General features: G+C 47.7%; 1 protein-coding gene across 1 annotated transcript; it reads right to left on the bottom strand.

The window, feature by feature from the left end:
- On the bottom strand, positions 1 to 25839 carry ALPK1 (alpha kinase 1). The gene is made up of 14 exons (XM_066318352.1): positions 25435 to 25839; positions 20621 to 20853; positions 17272 to 17426; positions 9343 to 9541; positions 8428 to 8487; positions 7714 to 7800; positions 6963 to 7039; positions 5909 to 6004; positions 5401 to 5505; positions 3016 to 5029; positions 2598 to 2751; positions 1899 to 2061; positions 1633 to 1819; positions 1 to 1383 (listed from the first exon to the last, which is right to left on the bottom strand). Exons 2-14 carry the CDS (start codon positions 20739 to 20741, stop codon positions 1187 to 1189), a joined length of 3615 nt encoding a protein of 1204 aa, XP_066174449.1. The 5' UTR covers positions 20742 to 20853; positions 25435 to 25839; the 3' UTR covers positions 1 to 1186.

Here is a 25839-nt window from a genome sequence, read left to right as displayed (position 1 = left end):
GGAGCTGCAGAACGGCATGACCGGTCGGGGTCCCAAAACCGCGAGTGCTGTCGGAGCAGACACGACGGGGCCGGCTGCTAGCAGTGCATTAGGACACTTTGTAGTGCAGAGATTGTCCGAGAGGTTTTGTTTTGGTTTTAATTGTCTCTATAGAGCAGGGAAAGCTTCTGCAGAGAGGCTTTAACACAGCATCTCTGCCGCCCATTAATTCCCGGGATCTCGCTAACTAGCTTTGTTCGCCGTCCGGAGCCCGGCGCTCGCTGGCCGGAGCACGGAGCTATGTGAGCGGAGCGTTTGTCACTTAGTTAAAGCCGGCATTTCCCCACTGCCGAGGACAAGGCCGGCCTTTATTGGCTGCACAACAAGATAATGGGCTTAATCTTCCCAGTAACACGTGAGTTTTCATGTATCACTTTAATCTGCGAGACACTGGGGCCGAGTGTCCCGTCACATGCCGATTTCACTGTTGTGTGAGCCGGCGACTGCCCAGCTCAATGATGGATTGTTTGCTGGCTCTTAACAACAGGCAAGATGGTGAATGCCCCGGGGTGACAGACAGTGTGCAATGGGAACGGCCGCAAATCTGATGGCCCGGTTCAAGTTCACCTGACAAAGCTGGAGCAGTCTGCGAGCAGCGCTCGGGAAAGGATTATTCACACTGGCATTATATTTTTGAATGCATTTTTCTCCCCGCGCAGCTGCGCAGCTCCCCAAGACTGAAGGTTTATGCACCATAATAAAGAGATTTAATTTTTTTTCTCTCTTCCTTCTCCCTCTTTACACCTAGTTCTAATCAGTTGGCCCAGGGATAGGGCATCTTTCCAAACAACTCGGCACAAACATCACCTAGAAAACAATAGCACTGCTAAAACGTGGGGACAAAAGCCTAAAAATCTCCGCTGAGTGCAGAAACAAAAGGGGATGGTTTTGTTAAAGCAAACTCTGTTGAGGACCCATCTTTTTGTGGAACTTTGTCGCTGTGCTCCCTTTCTCATCGAGAAAATCTCCCCGAAGAAATGATCCCAGTGCTGGGGGGTAGCAGGACATCAGGGCTTTGGAAGGGGAAGAGGAGAATGGGATATGAAGGCAACTTTTCCCTGCCTTGCTGGACAACCTGCTCCCAAAGAGGTGTAAGATAAAACAGTGTCCAGCCCACGGATCATTCTGGGGACTGACCTGTGCCAGTCTAGGCCAGCAGCTCCACCGAGGGCCTTGTCAAAGACAGGCAGCTACAGATCTCATTGCACTCCACGTGCTGATCATTAAAAAAGTAGTAAATTCCCTTCTTCCCGAAGTTGGAGCGTGAGATGTCTTTGCTATTGAGGGAATGAATCTGGGGGTCTGTGAGGTAGATGAGGCCTTTCCCATTACCTGTCACCCAACCTGTGGAAGAAATGGTACATCTTGATAACACACACCACAGCCTTTGTACCACCAGACTCAGGAATCTCTGTCTGGCATGGCCCTTGCTCTGTTCATGTCACCTCAGTGATTCTCAGTTTGTTTCCACCTCTGGCTGCAAAAGCAGAACCCCACGAGACACATAAGGGATTTTAATGAAATGAATACCCCAAAGATACCTGTGGGCTAGAAGTTGAGTGTGAAAGGCATAAACATCACTGTCATACACACCTTGAAGGTCGACAACAACGTCAGTTCCGTTGGAGAACTCGTAGGAGAAATGGCCGTAAGCCAGGCCGTACTCTGTGGCTTTGTACTCATTCTTCACTACCTTGGTGTTGTTGGACAGCTTCACAAACTCCCCGAGGATGTAGGGCTCCACACTCACACACCCTTTGATAGTTCTGTCCTCCAGTATCTGAAAGAAAACAGCCTTACTGCTACTAGAATTGACCCAACACACCCTTTCTTGGAATTACTTACAAGACATTTCTTACCAGGAGCACTGCAGAGGGGATATAAAAGATTTGGGTAGGGACCTTCTGCTCATACAGCCTCTTGTTGAACTCTGTCACGTAGTACTGGGCAGTCATTTGTCGCTCCACATCACTGAAATGATGGAGGAGTCCTTTTTCTTCTTTATATTCCTTCCCAATATACCTAAACAAAAGGAGAGGTGTCTGGATGCTGTGATACAGAAACATCACTGCAAGGCAGAACTCATCAGAAACAAATCCACCTGTGGGTGATGCATTTAAAATGGTTGTGATTATAACTGGGCGGAATTCTTTTATTTTCTATCTCACAGAGGTGAAAAATTATTCCTCAAATCCTGGGATAGGGGTTTCATAACACTGGAATGTTTAAACTCAACTCTTCTTAACTCTGAAGGGAAACCTGACCCAGAGGTATTAAAATACCGTCCTCCATCCGTAATAATTCATAAGCCACTTCTAGTAATGATCTGAACTCTGCAATTAGCTGTTAGAAGATGACAGTAGAGCGGCTTTTCCTTCCTAGAAATTAAAAGGTAGAGTTACATGGAGTGGTGGGAAAGATTGCCAAAATGTCCAACACATTTGGGAAAGCTATAAAATATTCTTGCTACAGCAAATCTTACCAGACAGTTTTTAACTGTATTTACAAAGAAGCAGCACTGATAAACACTTTGTTTCAGAAATCTGCTAGGTCCATACCTTCCCAGGCTTTCTTCTTGGTGCAGGAAGTGTATCCAAAAGGCACTTCTCTGCTTGCCTTCCTTGGCCACGTTCAGGTAGTCCCCGATGAACACGGCTGTCTCCTGGCCTGTCCACAGCCCAGATTTCTTGGAGTATTTCAGGAGAAGAGCAGCTACAAAAAAAACCCAACAAACACCACAGGTAAAAGGGAGAAATCCACAGGACTGCCCTGAGCCTGTGTTGAGGACTGGCTGTTATTTATGATTAACTTAATGATCAGTATCTCAAACAGTTTTCAGGGATGGCATGTGGATTCTAAACTAAAGTAACGGGGTAGAAAGCAATAAAAAATTAAATCCTGACTAAAATATTGTGTTAAAAAGCCTGAGTCAAGCTTGTTCTCTGTGGAGGCATGCATTGCTGTGTGGGAACTCACAGTAGGCTTTGTGAAGCTCTTTGGCCCTAAAAATGCCAGTAGGCATCAGTCTCTGGACAAGCCAATTGTGCTCCACCCCTGCCAGAAGCTGCTTGTAATCATCATCCCTCAGAAACCGAGCATCCAGGATCTCTTCCTTCATTCTCCCAGGCGTGAAGGCAAAACCACTTCTCCATGGGACTGAACCTTCAGGGGAGCTCGTGGGCATCTGTGCTGATCTGGCCCAAGAACTCAGAGAGGAACTGGGTTGTCTCTTGCTGCTGACCACATCCTGAGACTTCTCTTCATCTTCTTCTGTCGTGGCACAGTCGAAGTGCTGGGTTGTGGATCTCTTTTCTCGGGAGGGCAAAGCTGTTGGCACACTGCGGGTTCCTTCACGCTTTGGAGCCAGTGCTGTGGGATGATTGTTTACTAAGTCTCCCACACTGATGAGCTCAAATTCAGTGTCGTCTACTGTTTCTGCCTGAGTGTCAACTTGAGGCACTTGGAGAGATCTGTTGCCCAGCACGGCAGATTTCCTCACCCAGTCACACACAGAGGAGTCACTGCCTGGTTTTGGCTCGATGCTGGTTGATGGTACAGAAGTGCCGCTGTTTTGGGGGGGCTGTGCCTCAAACGAGGGATCCTCAGTGCTGTCTGCAGGTTCTCCTGGGTGGACCCACTCCAAGCGACCAACGCCTCCCTCTCTGCTGCTGTCCTTGGTCCTGCAGCTCAGCTCCTCACAGGAAAAGAATTTCTCCTCCTCCTCCTCCTGCCCTGTAGGAGCGGAGTAAGAGATGGAGAGGGAGGGAAACCCATTGTTCGAGCTCTTTGCTTTCTTTTCTGAAGAGCTCCTTCCATGGTGCACTCCCTCCTGCAGCTCCTCTCCACTGAGATACTCCTTCTCCACCATCCTCCCTGCTCGAGGTGCACACTCCCCTAAGGAATGCTGAGGAGATGCCCCACAGCCAGGGAGGGACTCCCGAGGAGCAGGATGCCAGGCTCTGGGAGGCGACAAGCACAAGGGTGCATCCTGACCGTTTCCATCAGATTCTGTGGTGCAGCACTGCTCCTCCACTGAGCCCTTCTCCCCTTGCTGCCCGTCCCTGAGAGACTCTCTGCTGCTGTTACAACTTAGCTCCTCCCAGCTGGAAGAGGAACTAGATTTAGACAGCTTGCACCAGGAGTTCTCAGAAGTAGTGCTGTGGCTCCTGTTTTGCCCTCTGCTGCAAACATCATTTATGTTGTTTATTTTCATTTTTAATGGCAAAATCTCTTCTTCAAAGGAAATTTTCATCACACCAGAGCCAATGCCTTGATTTCTTTGGCCACTGAGTCCCTCTGAGCTGCTTCCTGCTGTTGGTGAATTCAGGATTTTCACAGCACCTCTCCTCTGGTGAACTGTGTCTTCGGCAGTACACACAGCGTCCATGGTTTTGGTCTCTGTTCTTAAGGCTGTGATACAAGCTCCTACCTGGATCTCTCCCGGTGTGCTTTTGTGAATCCTACAAGTTTTTTCAAACACTTGGCACACTGACAGGTGATGCTGGGAATGCTTGGCAAGGATTCTCTCAAAGCTGGTTTCCCCTTGCAGGACAGGTTTTTGCACCAAGCCTTTGTAACTGTCTGGAACATAAGACCTGGCATCAGAATTCTGGAAGCTTCCCACTCGCAGGCGCAGCTTCACAGATGCGATCAGAGACATGATCTCCTTGGCGAGCGTCCCTTTATCCTCCTCCTCCTCTGGAAGCAAGGTGTTGTAGGAGTACAGTTTCCCCAGGGCTTCCCTGCACAGCTGAGTGACCTCCCGGAGCTGCTGGCTCTCCCCGTAGAGCCATCGGTGCACGGTGGCCAGGCAGAAGGCAGCTTTGGTGAAGCTGTGCAGCTCCTGCTTGCTGGTGATGGCACTCTGCTCCCCCTTGGTCAGGAGCCCGATCTCAAAGGATTCTTTGGCCTCAGACAAGTAGAACTCTCTCTTTTCCAGGGGACAGTCCTTGGAGTGGCTATAGGACAGCAGACACATCCCACGGATGTTCTGGGAAGGGATCAAAGAGGAATGAAGGAATTAAAAACACGTTTCTTTCCCTTAAACAATTTGAGGCAAAGCTCGGCTCTAACTGCCTGCTGCTATGTTTCCTGGAGGAAATAAACTTTCTCTTTTTTTCCCTTTGAAATATAGCTGTGGTTCTAAGAGAAGCAGCACTCCCAGGGGTCAAAAGCCCATCCTCACTCTGTGGACAGCTTTTCTGATTGCAGTTCGGAGCAACATAAATGTGCCCCATATAACCAACTAAACCCTCGACACAGCCATGCTACCCTGTTTGGAAGCCATGTCAGAGCCCAATTTAGCAGTCTGGACTCCTCCCCTGCACAGATCCTGTTTCCAGAGGGAGGAGCAACACTCACCACGGCCGTGAGGACAAACAGGGGGGTGTATTGGCTGTAGGCAGCTGCCAGCTTGCACGCCTCGGCCGCCGATAACAAGCGGTGGTTGAACTCCCGCAGGAGGCTCTGAAGGAAATGGAAAAAAAGAAAAACCAAACCAAATGAGGAAAAACTTCAACTCAAGGACTTTATTTCCAAATGTATGGGGCCTGGTAGGCAGGGACAATTAGATCTTAAACAGCAGCCCGGTCTGTTTCTGCTCCTTTTTGCTAAGGTTTACCTTGGATATGTCACTTTTACTCTATAAATATTCTAAATATATACACTCTATAAAATACACTCTATAAAAAACACTTAATATTTTTCTTTTTCCTGAAGCCAGTCATTCTCCCATCTAGCTGCTGCCAAACTTTTTCACTGGGAGTAATAGAAGCTTTTTCAGCCCTCTCAGCACAGGAGAGGGAAATGTGTGGGTGAATTTGAGACCACCTGCAGAATCCAGACACACAAATCCCAAACCAAGTCTCACCAGGTCAATGTCAGCATCGGTTTTAAAGCGTGCATAATCCTGCTCATTCATGGAAGAAAAGATGTCTGCCATAATGCCCATGGATGTGGCAATTCCCTGAAAGAGAAATGAAAAATTTTCCTAGTGTTTTTTTTTCCCCTGAATTTTGAAATTTATTGCTCTGCTGCGTAGAACATGCCAGAATAACAGGAAAACAAACACACAAACAAGATCCAAAGAGAAGCATGGCTAAGAAATTCAGAGATGTCATCTTGGTACAGTTTGATTAATTTGACTTGCAGGAAGTGTAATCTGGAAGACCTGATGCCACCTAAGGGCCTGCCTGGCCAAGTAATTAAGAAAACCAGGTATGCTTCCACAAAATTCACTGCAGAATTCCCTGCTCGCACTGAAATGGAGAACACAGAAATGATCTGAGCTTGAGGTCAAGCTGTAAGACATGGCAGACAAGAGGTGACAAGGTCTGGGTTTTTGAGATATCTGATGCTGGGGTCCAATTACAAACCCTCTCCAAGCATCACCTGAGGACTTGCCAGGCTTAGGCTCACATTCCTGTTTAGCTATGGACACATGGTGCGACTGCTGCTTTACCTCCAGCTGGAAGATCAGTGCTGCCCAGCCTCACAAAGGTGTTAAGGACAGACACAGTGGCTTTGTGAGGTGTTCAAGTCCTGCAGGGCTAGGGGAATCCATCACCCACCACATCCCCGCAAACAGACGTGCTTGGGGAAAAAAACATTAGTTCTAATCCTAAGAAATAGCTAAAATCCGTGGCTGCACTCTGGAATTAGTCTATCCTTGTCGAGGACACCAGAGGCATCCTTGGGGACCGGTTCTGCTTAATGAGAAGTATCACTTTCATCCCCCTGCAGGGGGAAACGAGGGTGGGTGAGGCCGTGCATGCACGCGGAAACAACGCGGAATACAGACTTTGTGCTGCCTGTTAACCCTGGCTGAGGTGTGTAATCGAAACACTGCTGCTGAAGGGAACAAAAGCTAAGCTGGAGTGATTATTGGATTGGCAGGGAAATGCAGAGAGGAAAGGAAATGCTACCTTTTTATCTGGCTGAGGAAGTTTGAAATATCCCACGACTGAAGCCCAGATCAACTCTGCTGCCTCATACCACATCCCTGAAACAAACCGGAAAACAGGCACTGAGCAGGTGACTGCCAAGGATGGCTTTCCAGGGCTTATTTTACACCTCGGGTCCTCAGAACAGGATAAAACCACACCCTGGCACGTTTTGCTTCAGTGACTCTGACCATTTATGAGTTTCCTTTAGCTTTTGGCTGTGCATAAACACCCACTTTGTCCCCATAAAAGACTTCAGCTCCACAGTCATGGAAGATTTGTCATCTGGAACCAAAAGCACAAAATGAAGGCTGCTGCCCCAAGTGCCAAGTCCCAAGTCCCTCCTGCTGAAAATCAGGGATTTTCCTGTCTCCGGAGAGGACATTGCTGGGATGTCCCCATGATAAACTACCAGCTGCCTTTGGGAATAGTAAATTTGGGATAAGTGTTGGCAAATACAGAGAGGCACAGGGAAAAAGGGAACATTTCAGATTATTCTTGGCTTCAGGCGAGATTTGTAATTAAATGAAAATTCCTGCAATATATTTACTTGTACATGGCTCCAGGCCCCTGCAGCAAAGAGATGGGTGTGCAACTCATCCTCTGTGCCTGTTTTATAGTACAGGGTGTTCACCATAAGCCAAAATTCTGATGTGTGCCTAGTGTAACATTTTAAAGGGGAAAAAACCCCAGGGGAAAATCTTGAGTAGAAGCTTTTAGACAAGAGCCTCACCCAGCTTTTGCAGAATCTGTCCCCTGATTTGTAAGCAGACTGCCTGAACAAGAATTCGATCGCTCTCCGCAGCGTATCGCCAGGTTCCTGCAGGAAGAGTGGGAAAACTCAGCATAGAATGAAAAATATTCCTGTCATTCTATGCCTCCAAGGGTCACCTGAACTCCAGCAAACTGCCAGGATCCTCCTCCTTGCCTGGCAGCCCTTTCCATATGAGAATCTCAGCTTCTCATGGAAAGGAAACCAACAGAACCCTGAACTGCCTCAATTTTCACAGTTGTATAGCAACCTGAATATACCTACTAAAGAAACCCTGAGGAAAGGAAAACTAAGCATATAGAATAAAGTATCTATTTAGTCTGTAAGATCAATGGGAATGTGGAGGATGAACATTACTCCAACAATCTGGATTCTTGAGGGGATAGAGTTAGCTTTCTACATCACTCAGGTTGCTTGAAATTGCCCCTCAGGTTAAACTTCTCCATTCAGAATATTTTCTCACTCAGGTTAAGGTATACAAGGATGAATGATGGAAATTTCAAAAATAATGTTTCCACACCTCAGGTGTGAATGGTAAAGGAAAGAGAAGTGTGATGTCAGGAGTCATCACTGGAGTTGGCTTGGCTTATTTGAGGCTGGTGTAACTGTTAAAATTGGAATCAAAACTTTCACCAAAATAGCAAGTATGAGATTGGAAAAGGAATTTATACATACCTGTTGCTCCGTTGTCATTAATCAGGCTGCTTAGGATATATTCAGCTTTTAAAAGTTTACCTGATTGAAAATTAAAGACAAAAATGGATAGAAAATGAACATAAATATGTGTTGTGGCATGACATGAACAAAAATACTCATCAGGTATCACCTGCACAGAGAACTGCTGCTGTCCATAGCCAGAAATGCATGTGCCCAACCTTCTGAAATAGGTGGTTGCGCAGTAACATGAAATTGGGAATGTATCTTTATTTTACACATTACACGTTCCTGGAAGATTGTTGGGATTCCCAGCTCTTATTTCCCTCCCAGAAGAAAGGAGTCTAGCCTGCTTCTTTTAGCAGTAATGCTTTTGGATTCTGTCCCAAGGAAACGGGGGCTTTGGAAACCTATTTAGGTCTGACTAGGGAGTGTCTTGACATCCCACCATGGAAAACACAGCCACAGGAAGATGTGTTAAAAATCCTTCAGGTGTTGTCCATGTTACAGGAGCGATGGAATCTCATTCTTTTTATCCTAGAGGAGTTGTAATCTGGATTGTTTGCATAGCCAAGTGGCCTCACTGAAAAATAAAAAGCAGCTGGGACAGTGTCGAGAAAAACGCCAGGATTCTAATTTCCTTTTCCAAGGCCCTTGGTCAGGAATACAGCAATTCAGATACCCCCGTTTGAAACCAGCAGGGAAGATTTGTTAAGGAACAAAAGCTCCAATTAGTATTTTCCACACCCTTTCACAATTTTCTCTCCTGCTTTTGCCTCTGAAACCCTTTACACCGGCGCCTTTGTGCTAGCGAGAGGAGCCGGGAGGGCTCCAGGGGGCTGGGAGCGGGAAGCGCGTTTGGGAAGATGGCACCAGGCAGGCTCCGAGCGTCCCTGTCCCGAGTGCAGTGTGTGCCCGTGGGGAGCAGAGCGGTACCGGCGCTGACGGCGAGGCGAGCCTGGCGGATGAGCAGCTGCGGGCTGATGGGAGCGCCGGGATGCAGGCGGTGCAGCCCCTTGGCGATCCGCAGGAGCCTGCTGGAGGCGTCCATCCAGTACAGGAAGCGGTCCATCAGGAACACCACGGCGGTGGCCGTGGCGCTGTCCCTCACCAGGATGGAGGCCTTCAGATAAGCCTGAAAAAAAAAACCCGCAGGCGTCGACAGGGAAACTCACCTGCAGCGGCTCAGAGAGAGCTGGAAAACGTTCTGCTTCGGCAACCCTATTCCTCACCCCGTTTTCATTTTTAGGATAGGGAGGTGCCAGCTGTTTATTTTGTTCGAGCTGTAGATATAATTCTTGTTTTGTGTTTAGGGGGTTTTTTATTGGGGGGGGGAGGGAGTAATTTTTTTAAATTTTCTGCTATTTGGAACTGCAGAATTTGGTGGTCTGTAAATGAATTTAAGTCATGCCCAGCAGCAATTAGTCGAAAAGGCGGGGATGGGACTGAGAAGGCTGGATATGGTCACTGTAGTCACTGTCCTCTTTGGAGCTCAGGCCATCCACGCTGTACATCACAAACAGCTCGGGAATCCAGTGTTTTTCCCCTGCAGGCAACCCTTGATGACTACTAAGTGTCTATGAACTCTCCTGGATTCCCACACCAGTCGAGTCATTGCGCCCACATGGGGAACTGTCAGAATTCCCGAGATCTTTGCTGTTACCAGGACAGGAGGCAGGCAAAGACAGCCAGAAGACACACAGCCTCATCACAGCTGCACAAGTCCCGTGGACCTGGGGACGTTTACCAAATGCCCATCACTTCCCATGCTGGGCAGGGCCTGGTATTCCTGCCCAGTGGAGCGAGGAGGTGCTCCACACACTGACGCCCCGGAGATTACTTTTCCAGAGATTGCCAGGAAATCTTTGTCCAAATCCCACCAGAGCACCAAGCAGCACCCTCAGAGGTGTGCAGGAAGAAGCCCGTGTTAGTCTGGGCATGAAGTCTGGCATAGGCATGTTAGCCTATAGCATGAAGGCCACCTTGCAGCACCTATCCATGGCAAGCATTTCCCAGTTTATTTGCACTTCAGTAAGGCAGATTTGTACAAATTTCTTTTTTTTTTTTTCTTTTCTTTTTTTTCTTTTTTTTTTTTTTATTTTTTCCCTCAGCCCGAGTTGGATTTTCTAAGAGGATGGCACTTGAAAAAGATTCCTGAAGCTCGGGTAGGCACAACTCCACTTGTGCCGACCAACAATGGAGGAATCCCCTTCTCCAAGCACCTGTAAACTGACACTGCAAACCAGCCATTCCAAATGCTCATCAACAGGCCATATATTTAAGCACAGAGCATCGCCTAATCTATTTTTTTTCCTCCCCTTCTTCCTTTAATAGATCGGAGCACAAAAGCCTGAGAGAGGGTGACCTACCAAACAAAAGGGCCTTTGAGTTCCTAGGAAAAGTAGACTTGGAGGAGGATGGAAGGAATCCAAGTGGCCCTATTATTTCCACTTGCACTAATTAGACATTTTTCTGTCAGCTATTGAGCACTGCTGAGAGGCCAAACTCACTGAATTCATTTCTAAAGTGTTTACAGAAGTTTGCATCTGTTTGTGTCTCTTCAGGAGGAAAATAAGCACTTCAATAGCATTGTGGAAAATCTAAACGAAGCATCCTATTCTGAAGGGCTTGGCAGTCTTGCAGCTGCATATTTTAACTCCCCGCTCAATGCTGAAACCTCTTGTGTCCCTCTCCAAACCCAAATGGACACAAAATGTGGAAAAGTCAAGCCAGGGGGGAAACGGGGCGATTTTTTTTTTTTTTTTTTTGGGAGGCAGGGCCGCATGCTGTGTGGCACACAACGACACGGCTCCGTGTCAGCCTCTGCAGCGGCATCCCCCCTGCTCCGAGCGGGACACCGAGAAATGAATACCCTCTCCTTTCATTCTCTGCCAACTCGTGTGGCTGTACAATTCCTCAGCACCTCCAGCGAGCGCTCCGGTGTGCCGGGCACGCACCCAAGGCGTGCTCGGGGACCTTTCCAGAAACACCACTCCAGGATGATCCAGGGCAGCGGCCCCCTGAGCCAGGGAAACCCCTCTGGAAAGCCCCCAGGATGGCTCAGCCTGCTCCATCACAACCAGAGGCTGGCAGCCCACACAGATTTGCTCACTTTCTCTATGGCTTTAGGCGCATCCAGAAAGAGAGAAGAGAGAAAGAGTGAGGTACGCGCACACTTTGTTTTCACATCTGTGCCCACGACGTGAAATGGATCCGCCTAATTGAGTTTAGGGCACAAAGGGAACCTCGCGGCTGGGAAGTGGAATCAGGTGGTGGGAGAATTAAATTTGCGCCGGATTTCTATACACAGACCATTGGGGGAAATGCAAAGCAGCCTTTAGTGAAGGGGTTTCGCCTTAATGGCGCTGAGTGGGAGGGTGTGCGGTTCGCATGGCTCCCCGCATTAGCGGGCTCGGCTCCTCCTCGCCGGGGCTGAAGTTTGGGTCCCAGCTCTGGGTTCAAAGCCACGACGCCTCCTTTGCATTGACAAAGGGGCCCGCTCCCAAGAGAGGGGAGAAGCTCAGAACCGGGGCCATCTGGCACTAGGACGGGCAGGAAAGCGTCAAAGGGAAATTATTGGTGCATAGTAAATGAGGATGAGGAGGAGGGGAAGGAAATAGAGGGAAATCTTTATGTGGCAGCTGATGTAAGAGGAATTACAAGCCCAAATAAATGAAATATTGATTTAATCCACTCTCTCGGCCCTCTTTATAAAGCCAAGATCCCAGAGGCGAGCCCTCCTCCATAGCCTGTGGGCTCAGGAGGATCCCCTTTGGAAAAACGCCTCTAACAAACAGCGTGATTAAAAGCGGGGGAAAGAAAGATTCAATTTTCAGTGCTCCCCACAGTTCTGTGGGTGCTCTGGACTTATGTGTTTGCTAATATCCACTTGTCTCAGACTGGTCCAGTCCTAGTTTCACTCGTGACTGCAGCCGAGGTTTAAAATCTTTTTTAAAAGCCTCAAAACTAGGAGCATTCAGCAAAGAATTTCTAATTCCGTGCACAAGGCAGGAGCATCAGAAGCACGCACGTACTTCCAGGTGCTTTAGTCCTCTCCCAAGAGCTGCTCCTCGTTAGCACTCCACTGAACCCTAACAAATTGCCCGGTTTTCTTTCCCCCTGTCAGATTAAACACACAGCCCCAGCTCCGATGGATTGGGCCGCAGCCTTTCCCCCTGTTATTACCCCACGCGCCGCTGGCAAAGCCTGTCTTTCCCAGGGACCAAAGCCGCTGTCACCGAGCAGGACCGCTCTATCAATCCCTGCCTTTCAGCTGGCAATCAGAGCCCGCTCCGCAAACAGCGGGGAATTAAGCCTCCCGCCACCCCGGCGATGGGCAGGAGGAGAAAGTGTGTCTGGAGGGACAGACTGACACACAGGACCGTCACACAGCAAACTGCTGCGCACTGAGGAACCGGCAGCTCCTGGACACCTCCCTCTCAGCTCAGAGCAGAGAACTCTCCCCCACCCCGAACCTGTTCATGAGCTCAAGTTATTCATCCTGCAGGCAGCGGAGAGCTGGGAATTCAACAGCAGCAGCATTGGGTCTATTAGAAGCAGTTCAAAACACCACAGACTGGGGCAGCTTTTACAACCAGCCTCATCTTGCTCCGGCAACTGAGGAAGTGCTAGAGTGGGAACATCTCCTGATTTCCTCAAGAAAAAAGAACAGCAGCATTTTGTGATAAGGACAGAAGGAGAACTCCTAAAGTGCCCAGGAAGCTGCTTGAAGGGTGGTTCCTGGGGGCCTCGTATCCAACAGGGAAGCAGGGATTTGGGGGACCATGGTTACATGCAGGTTCCTGCTCTTGATTAGTATCAAAGATAGAGAGGTGCCACAATCGTTTTGTGGCCCTGGTTTGTTCTGGACCCCTTATAATCTATTGTGGCACATTAAAAGGAGATACTTTAATACTTAAATATAGCAAAACCAGTGACAGAAACCCCCTGAGGGAACAACAGCAAGTCCATTATCAACATCTAAAAATATAAGAGACTCTTCCCTGAATCCGTGTCCTCAAAACATTGATGCACCTGAGAAAAGACAATCTCAGGAATACAACATTTAAAGTTGTAAATACTCCAGGAAGCTGCCTCTGACAGGAGTAAATCCTACCTGTGAGCAAAGTGAAGTGACAGCCCTGCACAAACCCATCATCCAGTTTCTTTTTTTTTTTTCTTTTTTTTTTTTTTTTTTTAATGGTCCAACTAAATTCTGCTGTAGTTTTCCCACACAGGCAGCAGAAGGCAGAGTGCTCTGCAGCACCAAGGCAGTCACCCCGGACGGCTGAAGCTCTCCTGCCTGCACCTAATCTCTGACACTTCTCATTTACAAAGGCCCAGGGAGGCTGGGGTGCCACGATTCCCTTCTGGTTTGAATTCATCCCTCACATCACTCACTCTCCGTTTCACTGGGATCACCCAAGAAGAGCTCTTAGCAGGCAGGTAGCAAAAGGTCAGCCTCAACAACCAAGATCCAGGGCTACGATTTAGGGCTTTAATTCTCCCATTACCACACCGACAGTTAGGAGGAGGAGAAAACGAAATCCTCAGCCCCGGCTTTAGTTCTTTTTCAAAGGCTCCCAGCTCTTCAGTGCCACACACACACCTATAGCAGCTAGGGCCCGTCCCTTGGAATGGGTTCCCTAACGGCAATCCATCAGTACCTAATTAGCCAAGGGCTGCAGGGCCTTATTTTCCACCCTTTTCAATACTCCTCTTAAATCCCATGAGATTCCGTGCTAGCAGGGCCAGGATCCTTGCTGCCCCATCCGCAGCAGGGAGCACAGAGCCAGCCTGCACAGCTCCCTACAGAGGGACCAGAGTAGCCTCCCTCTTGAAGGCTTTTCCTTTTGTATTCCCATTGTACCCATCTCAGCAGATCCTGGTCGGTGACTGAAAGCAGGAATTACTGATAGGTACGATAAAAATGAAGTAAAGCCCCACATCACCACTATGGGTTTGCAAACAAGAAAAAAAAAAATAAAAAAAGAATTACGTTGCATGAATCATCCCACAAGAGAACTATGTGTGTGGATAGAATTGTCCTTCAACTAAAGCCACAGCAGGTTTTTTGGGATCAAAGCTTCCGTGGACATGGGCATGTTGCCCTCTATTGGCTGCTCACCGAGCATTAGGCTAATTCCATCTCTTGGGAAAGCAAAGACCTGCAGGAAGGGCACCCCTGGCAGCCTCCCTTTGGGATCTGCAAGCCCACTCTGAACCCCACAGTGCACGCGGTGTTTAGAGAGGAAAAATAATCCCTCCTTCTTTATCCCTGCCAGCAAGGATGCTGTGACAATTCTGATTTTGCTTTGCTGCATTATAAAAAAATAAAATAATTTTTTTTTAAAAAAATCATCCAGGGTTTCCCAGTTTTGGATACAGATGTTGGTTCTCATTCTTTGAGCCTTAGTGCAGATTCCCACTGTGGGGGCTGCAGGAAAGGCTTGGTTTGCTGGCTCAAACCGGTCAGGAAAACGTGGGAAACACTGTGTTGAGCTTACTGAACTGTGGTGGCCTTCGGGTGGTGAATCCCGGCAGGAAATAGGAAAAAAAAACCCTAAAATTCAAACCAAACCCTGCATCTTCTACGGGATGCAGAGAGGTATCCCCCAGCAAAGACGAAGGAGAGCACTTAAAGGAGCTGCAGGTGCAGCTTTGCCTTCCTGAAGCGCCAAAGGAGCGCGGAGCTGCCGGCGAGGCGGGTCCCACTTTATTTTAAAGTGCGACAACACCGAGGCAAACCCTTGAAGCTGCGGGATAATCCGCTTACTCCCTGTGCCGGTCTCATGGAGCTTTTCAGCCCCCTCCCAGAGCGAGGCATCCTCGCCGAGAGCCCCGGCAGCCAGCGCTGCCTCCTGCACCACCGCCAGTGTGTTATGCTAATGACGCGCCTTTCATTCATGGATCTCAAAGCACTTTCTAAATGTAATGAATTACGGTTTATGAGCTTATTCTAAGCATGGCAAATTAAAATAAACAGAGAGAAAAAAATTTAGAGGGTTTTTTTTTCTTTTTCTGAACAATAAATCGATAAATACTTATTTTTTTTTCTTTTGTTCTTCAGGGAATTAAATTATCCTTCTGTCCCTCAAGCCAAAAAAAAAAAAAAAAAAAAAAAAAAAAAGAAAAAAAAAAAAAAAAAAAGTTGCTCAGACTTTTATCTTTCCTCATCTCACTGTAATCACTTCTCTTCAGCTTCATTCCCCCCCCCAGCTTTTTATTCAAAGAACTGAGGCAGCCTTTGCTCTGTCTTTAAATTTTATTTAAAATAAAAAAGAGGGGGGGAGAAGGAATGGATGAAGGGGGAAAAAAATCCCTTTTCCTGACTAATACTAATAATACAGGTCAAAATGTCAGTCTATCTACAATTAAATGGAAAACAAAAAAGGTTTTCCCTTTTTCCCATGGCACAATGGCACTGGAATATAAATTACCGATGAAGATGAAATAATACTTCAAAGCACATGGGGAAAGGCAGCACAACGTTTACAAAGTATTTTCCACCGCAGGATGAAACATTGGAGACAACGGCAACCAATGGACTTCAGGGGGTGTGGGTGAATAGCCCAAAACTAGCACGGAGGAGGATTTGAGGTCCCTATAGTCTCTGACCCCATGATAGGCTTTGTTTAACAAGGGCAGCTGCAGTTATCAACAGATGTTTCAGCAATAAATAATTGGTATCATCCCAGAAAAGATCCATCTACCTGGGGAGAGGGCATAATGCTGCAAACACTGCTCCACTATTACAGCCACATTAATCTCCCATCTAGCCAGGTCTCTCGGGGAGTTTGCTGCAGGTGTTTATCCCGGGAGGGAGCACACAAACGCTTCCAAGTTAGAGAGCTGCACTGCGATTGTAAAGGAGGTCAACCTCCGCCATAAATTTCTGTCTGAGGCCACACACACCAAAGGGAGAAGGAAAATAACTAGCCGAGAGCGGCCACTCCCCGCCCTCCCTAGGGAAATTCAGGAGCCCTGCGACATGGGGACGCTGGGGCTCCCACTTCCCAGCCCTGCAGTTGGCTTTGCTGAGCTCCTCATTGCTCCTCCATGCTGCTCAGAGGAATCCAAGTTGTCCCCAAAGAAAACCTGCTGGCCTCACCGAGGCAGGACTCTGAGATCTCCTGGCCACCTTGGAGTTAACAACAGGCAGGAATGGAATGGGGCTGGCTTCAGACATTTACCACAGGATCAAAACCGACCCCATAAAATTCACAAACCCCACCTTTACCCCTGTCCTGGCAAAGGGATAGCCCTTTGCCCAGATATTACATTTACCATGGGTAAAAAGGTGTCCTCTATTTGCCACATGTCTGACATGACTCTAGGAAAATCAGAAAAGCAAAAAGCAATCCACATGTCTTGCCACTTTCTAATCTTTGAGCTCAAACTCATCACCTTAAGGGATGGGATCCCTAAGGACCTTTGGGATTCTGCAACTCCTTATGCAGCCATCCTTTACTCACAGGAGAAATCCCACGGAATCCTTGCCTTTCCTGCCTAGGCTTTGGCCAGCTTTGGTCCTCAAAGGGATTCTGTCATGTAATTTTATTGAAAGAAGAGCAGGTGATGATTGTGCAAGCCCTACTATCGTGAGTGATCCTCATGACTTCCTTGCAGAGCATAATTAAACAAGGCAGAGCATTCTTGTCAAATGTATGGTTTTTGTCAAATTTATGGTTTTGTAACATTATGTGAACATTTGGCATTTTAACATTGTTATAATGCCAGCTCTTCAGGGACGAGGGAATCATTACCATAGTGGAAACAGAACCAGAACTGCCCTGTGAAGCCTGCCCCCCACCCCCGAGCACCTCAGCGGGACATTTCACATCACAGGAGTGCTGAACTTCCTACCAGCAGGTCAGGGAGCCTGGCGCTGATCATATCTTGCAGGTTTGTTTTGTCTTCTGGGCCGAGGTCTTGTTTGTACTGCCACCTCTCCGGCACAAAGGGCCACTTCATCTCCTTGGCCGCCTCCAGAAGGCTCCTCAGCTCCTCAGGAAGCAGAGCTGAAAGGGTCAGAGAGCAGGTGAGGGTATTGCAGCAGGTTCAGCCGCGGCACTGGCGGCACCAATCTCTCAAAAAGGCCTTCCAGTTGCTCCCAAGGGCTCCTTGTCACCAGCTCCGTGGGGAGGGAAGGGGAGCTGGCCTGCCATCCGTTCCCCTCGGCTGCACTGCCCTCCAGGTAAATGGGAGCCTCCAGCCATTAAAAAGGCTTTTAGCAGGAAGTCATGCCGGCTGGTGGCTGCCTGGGCGTGAAGAGCTGCTCCAAAAGAGTCAGGAGGGAACCTGTTCCCCTCTGTGAGGAGAGGACAATGGGGTCAATGGCACAGGAGATCTGTCCCCCTTGCTCAGGTGACAGTGGCAGAGCCATCCTGGAAAGCCTCTTCCAAACTGGGAGATAAACCTGCACCAGACATAGCAACCAGACAAAGATTTAAAGGGTTATAATGAACGTTAAGCACAAGGTCTTGAGCAGTCTGTCCCTCCCTACTCCCTCTCTGTACAGCTCCTAAGCCACTCCATCAGCTTTGGTTCCATCTCCAACCTGATCCAACTAAGGATGCAACTGCTAGGAGCACACAGCCAGAGATTTGGGCTTGGCTCTGTCCCTTCCCTTCAGCCATAGCCCACATTTCATTTTCCTTGCAACACGGGTACGTGGACGTGCTGTGCCGTGCTAACCACTCGGCTGGGCAGCCTATCTGGCCAATAAAAGTGGATTAACAAAGATTATTGACCAGATGGGGTTAATGGTGATCATCAGCTGCAGATCTGGCCCCTTCTGGCCATTAATCCCCTGAAAAAACCCTGCTCAGAGACCATCACTGCTTTAATGAGGCAATGCAATAAATGCATTGCTACATATTTTTTAATCAATCCTTTATGCAGGGACACTAGCAATTGAACTTCATAGAAAGGATTTTACATGTTTATGTTGCAGCATATTCACAGGTATGGTTTTCCTGGGGAGAAACAGGAAGCTGGATATTTAGGGCCCTCCTCCAGAAAGTCCAGTTTTCAATGTTAGTGCATTTTCCAGCCCACATTTTCTCACTTGTTGCAGTATCGAGGAAGCATGAGGTTTGGAAATCTTCCCGTTACACACCGTGGCTTAACGTAAAGCCCCGTTTCCTTATCCTCCTGAAGCGGTGCCTGAAGGGGCTCAGCCCTGAATGCCGTGGCAAGGCGGCCAAGTGCCAGAGCTGGCGGGGAGAGGAGGTCCTGCTCCCACCCTCCCTCGTCACCGGGGAACCAGTGCAGGAGCAGAGATATCCACTGGGACATTCATCTCATCACGAGGAACACAAAATTATGGACAGAAGGACTTATCTCCCACGCAGAACGGGGACGACTGAACTTCCTAAGTCTTTTCCTAAGGAAGATCCAGCTCCAAGTACAATTTACCCTTGTAACAGAGAGCTGTTCTCACCGCTGGCAATATAAACTCATTAATTAACGAAGGCTGAACGGGCACAGAAGTGGACTGGGGTGATTTCTAGCCTAAAAAAGAAATAAAGAAGAAATCCAGGCCCACCCAACACCCGTTCTGCCCCCTGAAGCGAGATAAAGATGCGCTCCTCCTCTGTCCTCTCCCCACCATTTCTGTGGATTTGGCTTTCAGTCCTTCCTGCTGCAGGTCTGAGAAAGCCGGGGGGAACAAAGGCGGCCCCGGGAGGAGAGGGGGGCGAGGAAAGCCCCTGTGCCGGGAGGGTCCCCCCGAAGCCGAGAGTCGCCGACCTGCGGGGCCCTTGCCTTCCCCGGGCAGAGAGCCCCAGCAGTTATTAATGTCGCTGTCACCACCCCGCTGCTGGGTATTTTTCTTTCAGCTGATGGGAACACGGCCCTCGGAAAAGCCCGAGCAGCACTTCGGGCTCTGATCGCCGATTTCCTGAAGCAGTTTACCTGAAGGACCGTGTCTAATCGAGTGATTATGAGGGCACTGATTTACCTTATCTGGAACTAAACTGATTATTTCTCATACTCTGTGGTATTTAATAGGAGAAAAGGAGGGAGGAGGATGACGGGGGGAGGGAAAAGCGCTACCTGATTAGGAGTTCAAGAGCCTATTCTGCGGAACCATAATAAAACTTAAAAGAATTTGCGACGAGGAAACAAAGTACCCTTTGTTGGAAACAAAAGAAGAGAAGAGAAAAATCTTCCAGTATCCATAACAGAAACCTACACGCCACCCTCCAGCGCAAACAGACTTAGGTGCTTCAGAAAAAGGCAGCTGACCTCCCAGCAAGAACAAGGATGGTCGGAAAAACATATTCTCAACGGCTCCGCGCCCCGGGACAAACAAAGGGTTTTAAAGATCACATTAACGTTATGGCCGAGCCACTCAAGCAAGGCAAAACCAAACATTATTAACACCAAACTGGAAAACGGGCAGTGCCGCAGATGTGTCACGCGAGGGGGAACCTTAATTCCGCTGGAATTAAGAAATAATAAATCCTCCTTTCAGAGTGCCACAGCGATACCAAAATAGCTGCTGGTTTCCAGCAGGTAACGCCAGCATTAAACAAATGAGGAATCCTTTTATTACATCTCTCGCTAAACGCTGCTTCCTTTCTTGGTTATTTATTCCAGCCTTTAGCCAGCATAGATTTTCCTTTCAAGAGGGATATTGAAAAGGTTTTTGCTTTTTTTTTTTTTTTTTTTTTTTTTTTTTTTTTTTTTTTTTTTTTTTTTTTGTGCTTGCTTGCTTGCTTGGGCACCACTTATAGAGGTCACACACATTTTACAAGATAAAGATTTGGGCAATGAGCTCTTTAATATATGAGGAGAAGCTGACAAACAGAGAGGGCCCTCCCCCAGTTCCTATGAAAGGAGAGGAAATATACGGCCTTATTCAGAAGTTGCATCCTTTTTTTCCTTTCTCTCTCTCTCTCTCTTTTTTTTTTTTTTTTTTTTTTTTTTTTTTTAATAACTGAAATTTATGTGCATCAGCAAACTTTTGGGCATTGTTCTTCCCAAACTAAACTGTTCCTTACAGCCTCATGTTTACTGAAGCCTAAAATTAGAACTGACAGCAATTCACTGCAACAAAGTGGACTTCTTTCCCTGCCTGCCTGCAGCCCGCATCCCATTCATGGCCTCGAAATCCAGGCATCTCTTGACACTCATCTGCCCGGAGAAGAAAAATAGGGCAGGGCTGAGCGCCGGCGGAGTCCTGCCGCCTCTCCTGGGGAGAGCTCACCTTGGCACCGCCGGTATTCCCGCTGCTCTCCCTCTCCCGTGCCGGCCTTTGCCGCCAGGAGCGTGTCCAGAGCCCGCTGGCACTCCTGCAGCAGCACGGCCACGGCGCTTTGGTTATTCATGAAGGCCGATCCCACTGGGCTGTGAATTGGGTGTCCCCGGGTGCGCGGTGATCAATTACTTAGGAGAAGACACGGGGGCCAAATGAAAAGGATCCCTTCAAGGCTGATGTACCTGGCAAACAAAGGAGGGGGAAAATGATTAACTAAAGTATCATCAATTATCTGAAAGGCTCAAGCAGGGGGAAATAATAGGGGAAATACATGGAAATACATGACAGCCTCAGAGGACTTTATTAGAGGAGTGTGTGAAATCACTGCAGGGTCCTGGTGACAGTGTGTGAGGGAAACATCTCCGAGATGCCAGGAAGACAGGACAGGCTTATCAGTGAAGCCATGACATCCCGAGCAGGGAAGTGACTGTCGGGGCTGTGCTGACGCCCTTTGCACCTGGGCGGCTCGGGCTGTCGCACACAGTTAGCCGGGATTGAATGGCAGAGAGCAGCATGCTGTGTGCATTTTCCAGACCACGGAGACCCTCTCTTTTTACCCTGGGATGCCATCCCGTGTGTGAATGTTCTCCATGTATGTCCCACCACAAGTCCTCCAGGTGCTTAGGACATTGCCAGTGATGCAGGAAACCCCCAACGTTTTTCCATGATGGGTATCTGCCTCAGCACCTGCCAGAACACTCAGGCAGCTTTTGAAAATTAGGCATAAGATAAATACTTTGGGTTTGGGGGGTTTTTTTCCCCAGCGATTTGATGATGGTTTCACTTAGAAAACTGTTCCTGCAGTTTGAAGCAACACAGTCAGGAACAGCCTCAGTGAAAATGTATCTAAAATTTGGTAAACGCTGTGGCAGTGAAGGAGGAAGAGGAGTGCAAAGGACAACACACAGAGGCAGTTTGCTCTGCTGACTGGAAGCCATTCACATTTTAGCAGCTACGTTTCCAGGCAGTTTTTTCCCTTTCTGCTGTGGCTCTGGGATGGCTGGATCCTGGTGCTGGTGGCAGATAGGCTGTGCTCCCAATGGCACTGAGCAGGAGCAAGCTGCCAGACTGAAAGGCAGAGGGCAAAAGAGACGCACTCATGCGAAAGCAGAGAGGATCAGAGAGCCTGCCGTGGAAGGGCAGGTGGAGCAGGGCAAAAGATGGGATTCAGCAGCAAAGAGCCTGGAGGCAGGAGCTGCTCAGTGGGGCTCTGACTGACTCAGCAGACTAATGTCACAGAAAGAAGAAATTTAAAAAGTAGCTGTAAAACGGAGACCGAGGGAAGGAGCACAAGCACGTAAGGGAAGCTGGGGAGCAAGTAAAAGGTCATCCAGAGGCAGAGCCATGGATAAAAGCAGAAGGAAAACCTAGAGAGTGTCGCCCATCTTTTTAGCCCCAAGTAAGAGCCACCAGGGCCACTCTCTGCAGGGTTTGAGCCAGCTGAGGATAGCTGGGTTCTGGGATCACATCCCTGTGATGATGCACCAGGCACAGGGCCCACTGAGGGGGTCCCATCAGGAGCAAAAGGAGATGGGGCCAGAGACAGGGCTGGGGACAAAGTTACACCATGGTCCGAAGTCCTCCCAGGAGATGGGGCTGAACTGCCTGTCACTGACAGAGAAGAATCTAGAAAAGGACACAGCAATGGGATTTGCTCATGGCGCAAGGTCCAAGTCCACATCCTGGTTCCCAAAGATTCTCTCTCCCTAAGCATCTGTCAGGGACAGATCTCTGAACCCAGGAACAACAACCAGAAAGCAGAGTCTTCTGCTCCACCCTGCCAGGTGTAGACAAGCTGATCCAGTTGCTGGGTATCCAGCAGGGAAAAGAAAAGTGTAGTCACACTAACACACCTATGCCAGAGTGGCTTGCTCTGCTAACTGCACTGACATCTGCTAATTGATTTATCTGATTACCCAGGCCTGTGGGAAGGAGCGTGCAGCCATCCCAGGAGCACCTCCCTGGGTTGGGATGAAGCATCCCTGCCATCTGGCCCGGACTCCATGCCTTTGTGTAATTGATTTCTGAAAAGATCTCATTTTTCAGGGACCCCACTCCAGTGACTACCAAGCACATATACACCTGCCTTGGATCCGCTGTGGACAGTAGTCCTGGGAACTGGAAACTGCTTCGGGAGCGTGCAGAAGCATGCTGGAGAAGGCCTGTGCTCAGCTGCCACCTCACAGCCTGTAAATAAATGCTCATAAGCACAATTTGCTGTGAAGATGCACTAGAGCAAGCAAACACCAGGATATTTCCCTTTACAAAAAAATAACATGGCACCAGGAGCATCCAAGGGAGCTCACGGACGTGCTCCACCTCTCTGTGTTACAGCCCAGAGCCCCAAATCAGACTTTTAAACCCAGCTCTCGTTGGGTCTTCACTGCAGGCAGGAGGGCCCCATGGCTTTGTGAGCCACACAAGCTGCCACTCTCACAAAGAGCTGCTGGGGCTTAGCAGGGAAGCTCAAATTAATGTGGAAGTACAGCATTTGGCTTCCTTGGGTCGGGAGGATTTAACTCACTGGGGAAACTGCCAGGTTCCTAACAGTCATTTGTGAATGTCAGCAAGCAAGGGATTTTTCTTCAAGTACATTTTTCCAAAGAACTGAATAAACGGCAAGGACAAGGAGTAATAAAATAATGATTTACAACAGCAGCAACACCAAAGTGCTGGAACCATAGAGAAAAGTGCAATAAACTGTACATTAATACTCAGGAGGTAGAGAGTCTTTTGAGACCCATCACTGGGGACAATGACTCGCATCACAAAATCAGCTTAAAATGCACCACGGAGCTTTAAGCCACATCAGCATCCTTTACACAGATGCCACTTTGTAAGTTGTGTTTTGTGACAGCTGTGGCGTTGAGTGACAGCTGGGAGGGGGAAATAACCAGGCACGCAGCTTTCCTGGGGAAACACAGGACCTGAGCCTAAAGCCCAAAAGCAGAACAGCAAAAAACTTCTGGAGGCCTTTAGAGCCCTCTCAATGGTTACTAATCAGCTTTCTCAAAGTTCCCTTAAATCCTAACAAGTGGCACTTTAAGGAGATGGTTTTGAAGTGGTAAAAATTGCAGCATGACGTGCTGCAAAACTGCCTGGGCAAAAATGTTTTCTAAGCATGGACTTAAACATTCTCTTTGAAAACACATAATAAAAACAATTTTGCATCAGATTGAGGTTTTAAGCACTCCTTGGTGACAGGAAAGCTGCTTTACTCCTGTTTTGGGCAAAACCAGCTTTTAAATGCTTGATGTAATTGTTAAGACACTTTAAAACAGGAGTGATGAAAAAAAAAATCTGTGCTATTTCTGATTGAAGCCTAGATTAAAATAACTCCTTGCATCAAATATGATGAAAAAAAAAATTACAAAGGTCTCAGGGGGTGAGAAAATACATTTCTGTGGTTGGCCTCTAATTGGAGTTGGGGTTCAGAACAAGAGGGATGGAGGGAAGAATTGGGTGGGATACAGAGAAATGATCTCTTTAATAAGAAATGGGCCATACTGTGACATTTCAGAGCCCTTGGGCTAGAAGACCAAAAGATCTGTCAAGAGAAAGGAATTTTAAGTTCTGCCATGGATGGAAGGAAGCCCGGGAGTCAATCTAGCTGGTTTAAGCCTGCAATTAGCTCTGGAGGCTTTAAGAAACAGAAGATGTAATTGCTGCATTCAAACTTCAAATGCAGCAAGGATAACAAGCATTGGTTTCTCAGACAACATCATCTGGGAAATTTTCCACAGCATTATGGGCCTGAAACACAAATTAGAGATCGCCAGACCTTTTCTCTCCGAAAATATATTATCCTAATTTTCATCTTATTCAGGGTACCCTCCAGTTCCAGGGAGACTAATGAAGAGGAAGCAAAGACCTGATGAGTTCCATGTGGAGACTACATTTATGGATTAATCCCAACAGGGAGCAAATAAACCTTATTCCCCGAGCTCTTGGTTGGGACTCGACACAATCAATTGAGGAATGGATAGTTATTTATGACTGAGGCTGTTTTGACTTTCAAATAAATATTTTAATTATTTTAAGTGTTACACTGGAACTTAGAATGTGAGCCCTGTTTTCAGCGCACTGCCTTGCTCTCCTGTCTCCTATTCCCAAACCACTCCGGTCATTATGACACCGTGCAAATGATACTGATTTTCACACCTAAAACATTTGAAAGGGAAAATCCACAGACCAGGCAAACTAGAGAAGAGAAAGGAGGAAAAGGGAGGAGGATCCCTCTGAGCAGAGCCAGCATAAATGAGAGGAACACTCTCAAGCTACACTGAGCCTGAAGAAAATGAGGTGCCCAGCTCTGAAACCCTTTTGTAATCAAGTCGGCACATCCTGATCCATCCTTGTATCTTGCTCTTCTCTGCCTGCTCCTACAAGCAATTTCAATAACCAAAGTACTTAAGGAGTGTTTCTTTTCTAAACAGCTCAATTTCAATTCAAGTACCTGCACCACTTGCACTGCTAGCTTTTCCCTCCAGCCCAATTTGGTGTGCTGTGGCCCTTCCACTCACGGCTTCCCTGAGGTTAATGAAGCCACACTCATTTTTGGGGAAGCTCTTTAAGCTGTTAGTCTCTTGCTAAATAAAGACAAGGGGTGAAATCACAGTGCTACATCTGTTGTAGATGCTGGAGTTACAGTCTCACCTTCACTCCATATCACAGCCTTTGCTTTCTGTAGGGAGACTGAAAAAAAAAAATGCTGGAGACTGCCCTTGGAAGAGCAATGGAACATTTGGGCTGGTATTTTTTACCTGCATCAGGTAAGAGGGAGCATGCACATCACACACCACCTCCCTCCTATGGATTTGTGCACAAGCCTTCTGGAGTCCTTCCTGCCACTCCTGTCAAAAATAACAGGCTCAGCTTTATTTTTGGATTTGTCAGTTTGAGAGATCAAAAAGTAAAACAGAAAAAAAAAAAAAAGAAAAGAAAACATGCTTTTGATAACTTAGAAAAGGTTTCAATAATCAAGTTAATATCATCTTCCACAGAAGGCAAATTCAGTTTCCCTGAATATTTCAGTGTACACATGCTTGTGTTTTCCTAGAGCATTTACCTTTCTTTGCGAAAAGACAGTTTTAAAAAAATAAACAGATTTTCCAGGGGCTTTATTCAGTTAGTTAGCTAGTTTACTTCTCTGGCTTAAAGATTAGATG

Source organism: Sylvia atricapilla, chromosome 4, assembly GCF_009819655.1.
Source record: "Sylvia atricapilla isolate bSylAtr1 chromosome 4, bSylAtr1.pri, whole genome shotgun sequence".
NCBI classification, from domain to species: Eukaryota; Metazoa; Chordata; class Aves; order Passeriformes; family Sylviidae; genus Sylvia; species Sylvia atricapilla.
The sequence above is the reverse complement of the archived record's forward strand: the minus strand, read 5'-3'. Positions and strand labels throughout refer to the sequence as shown.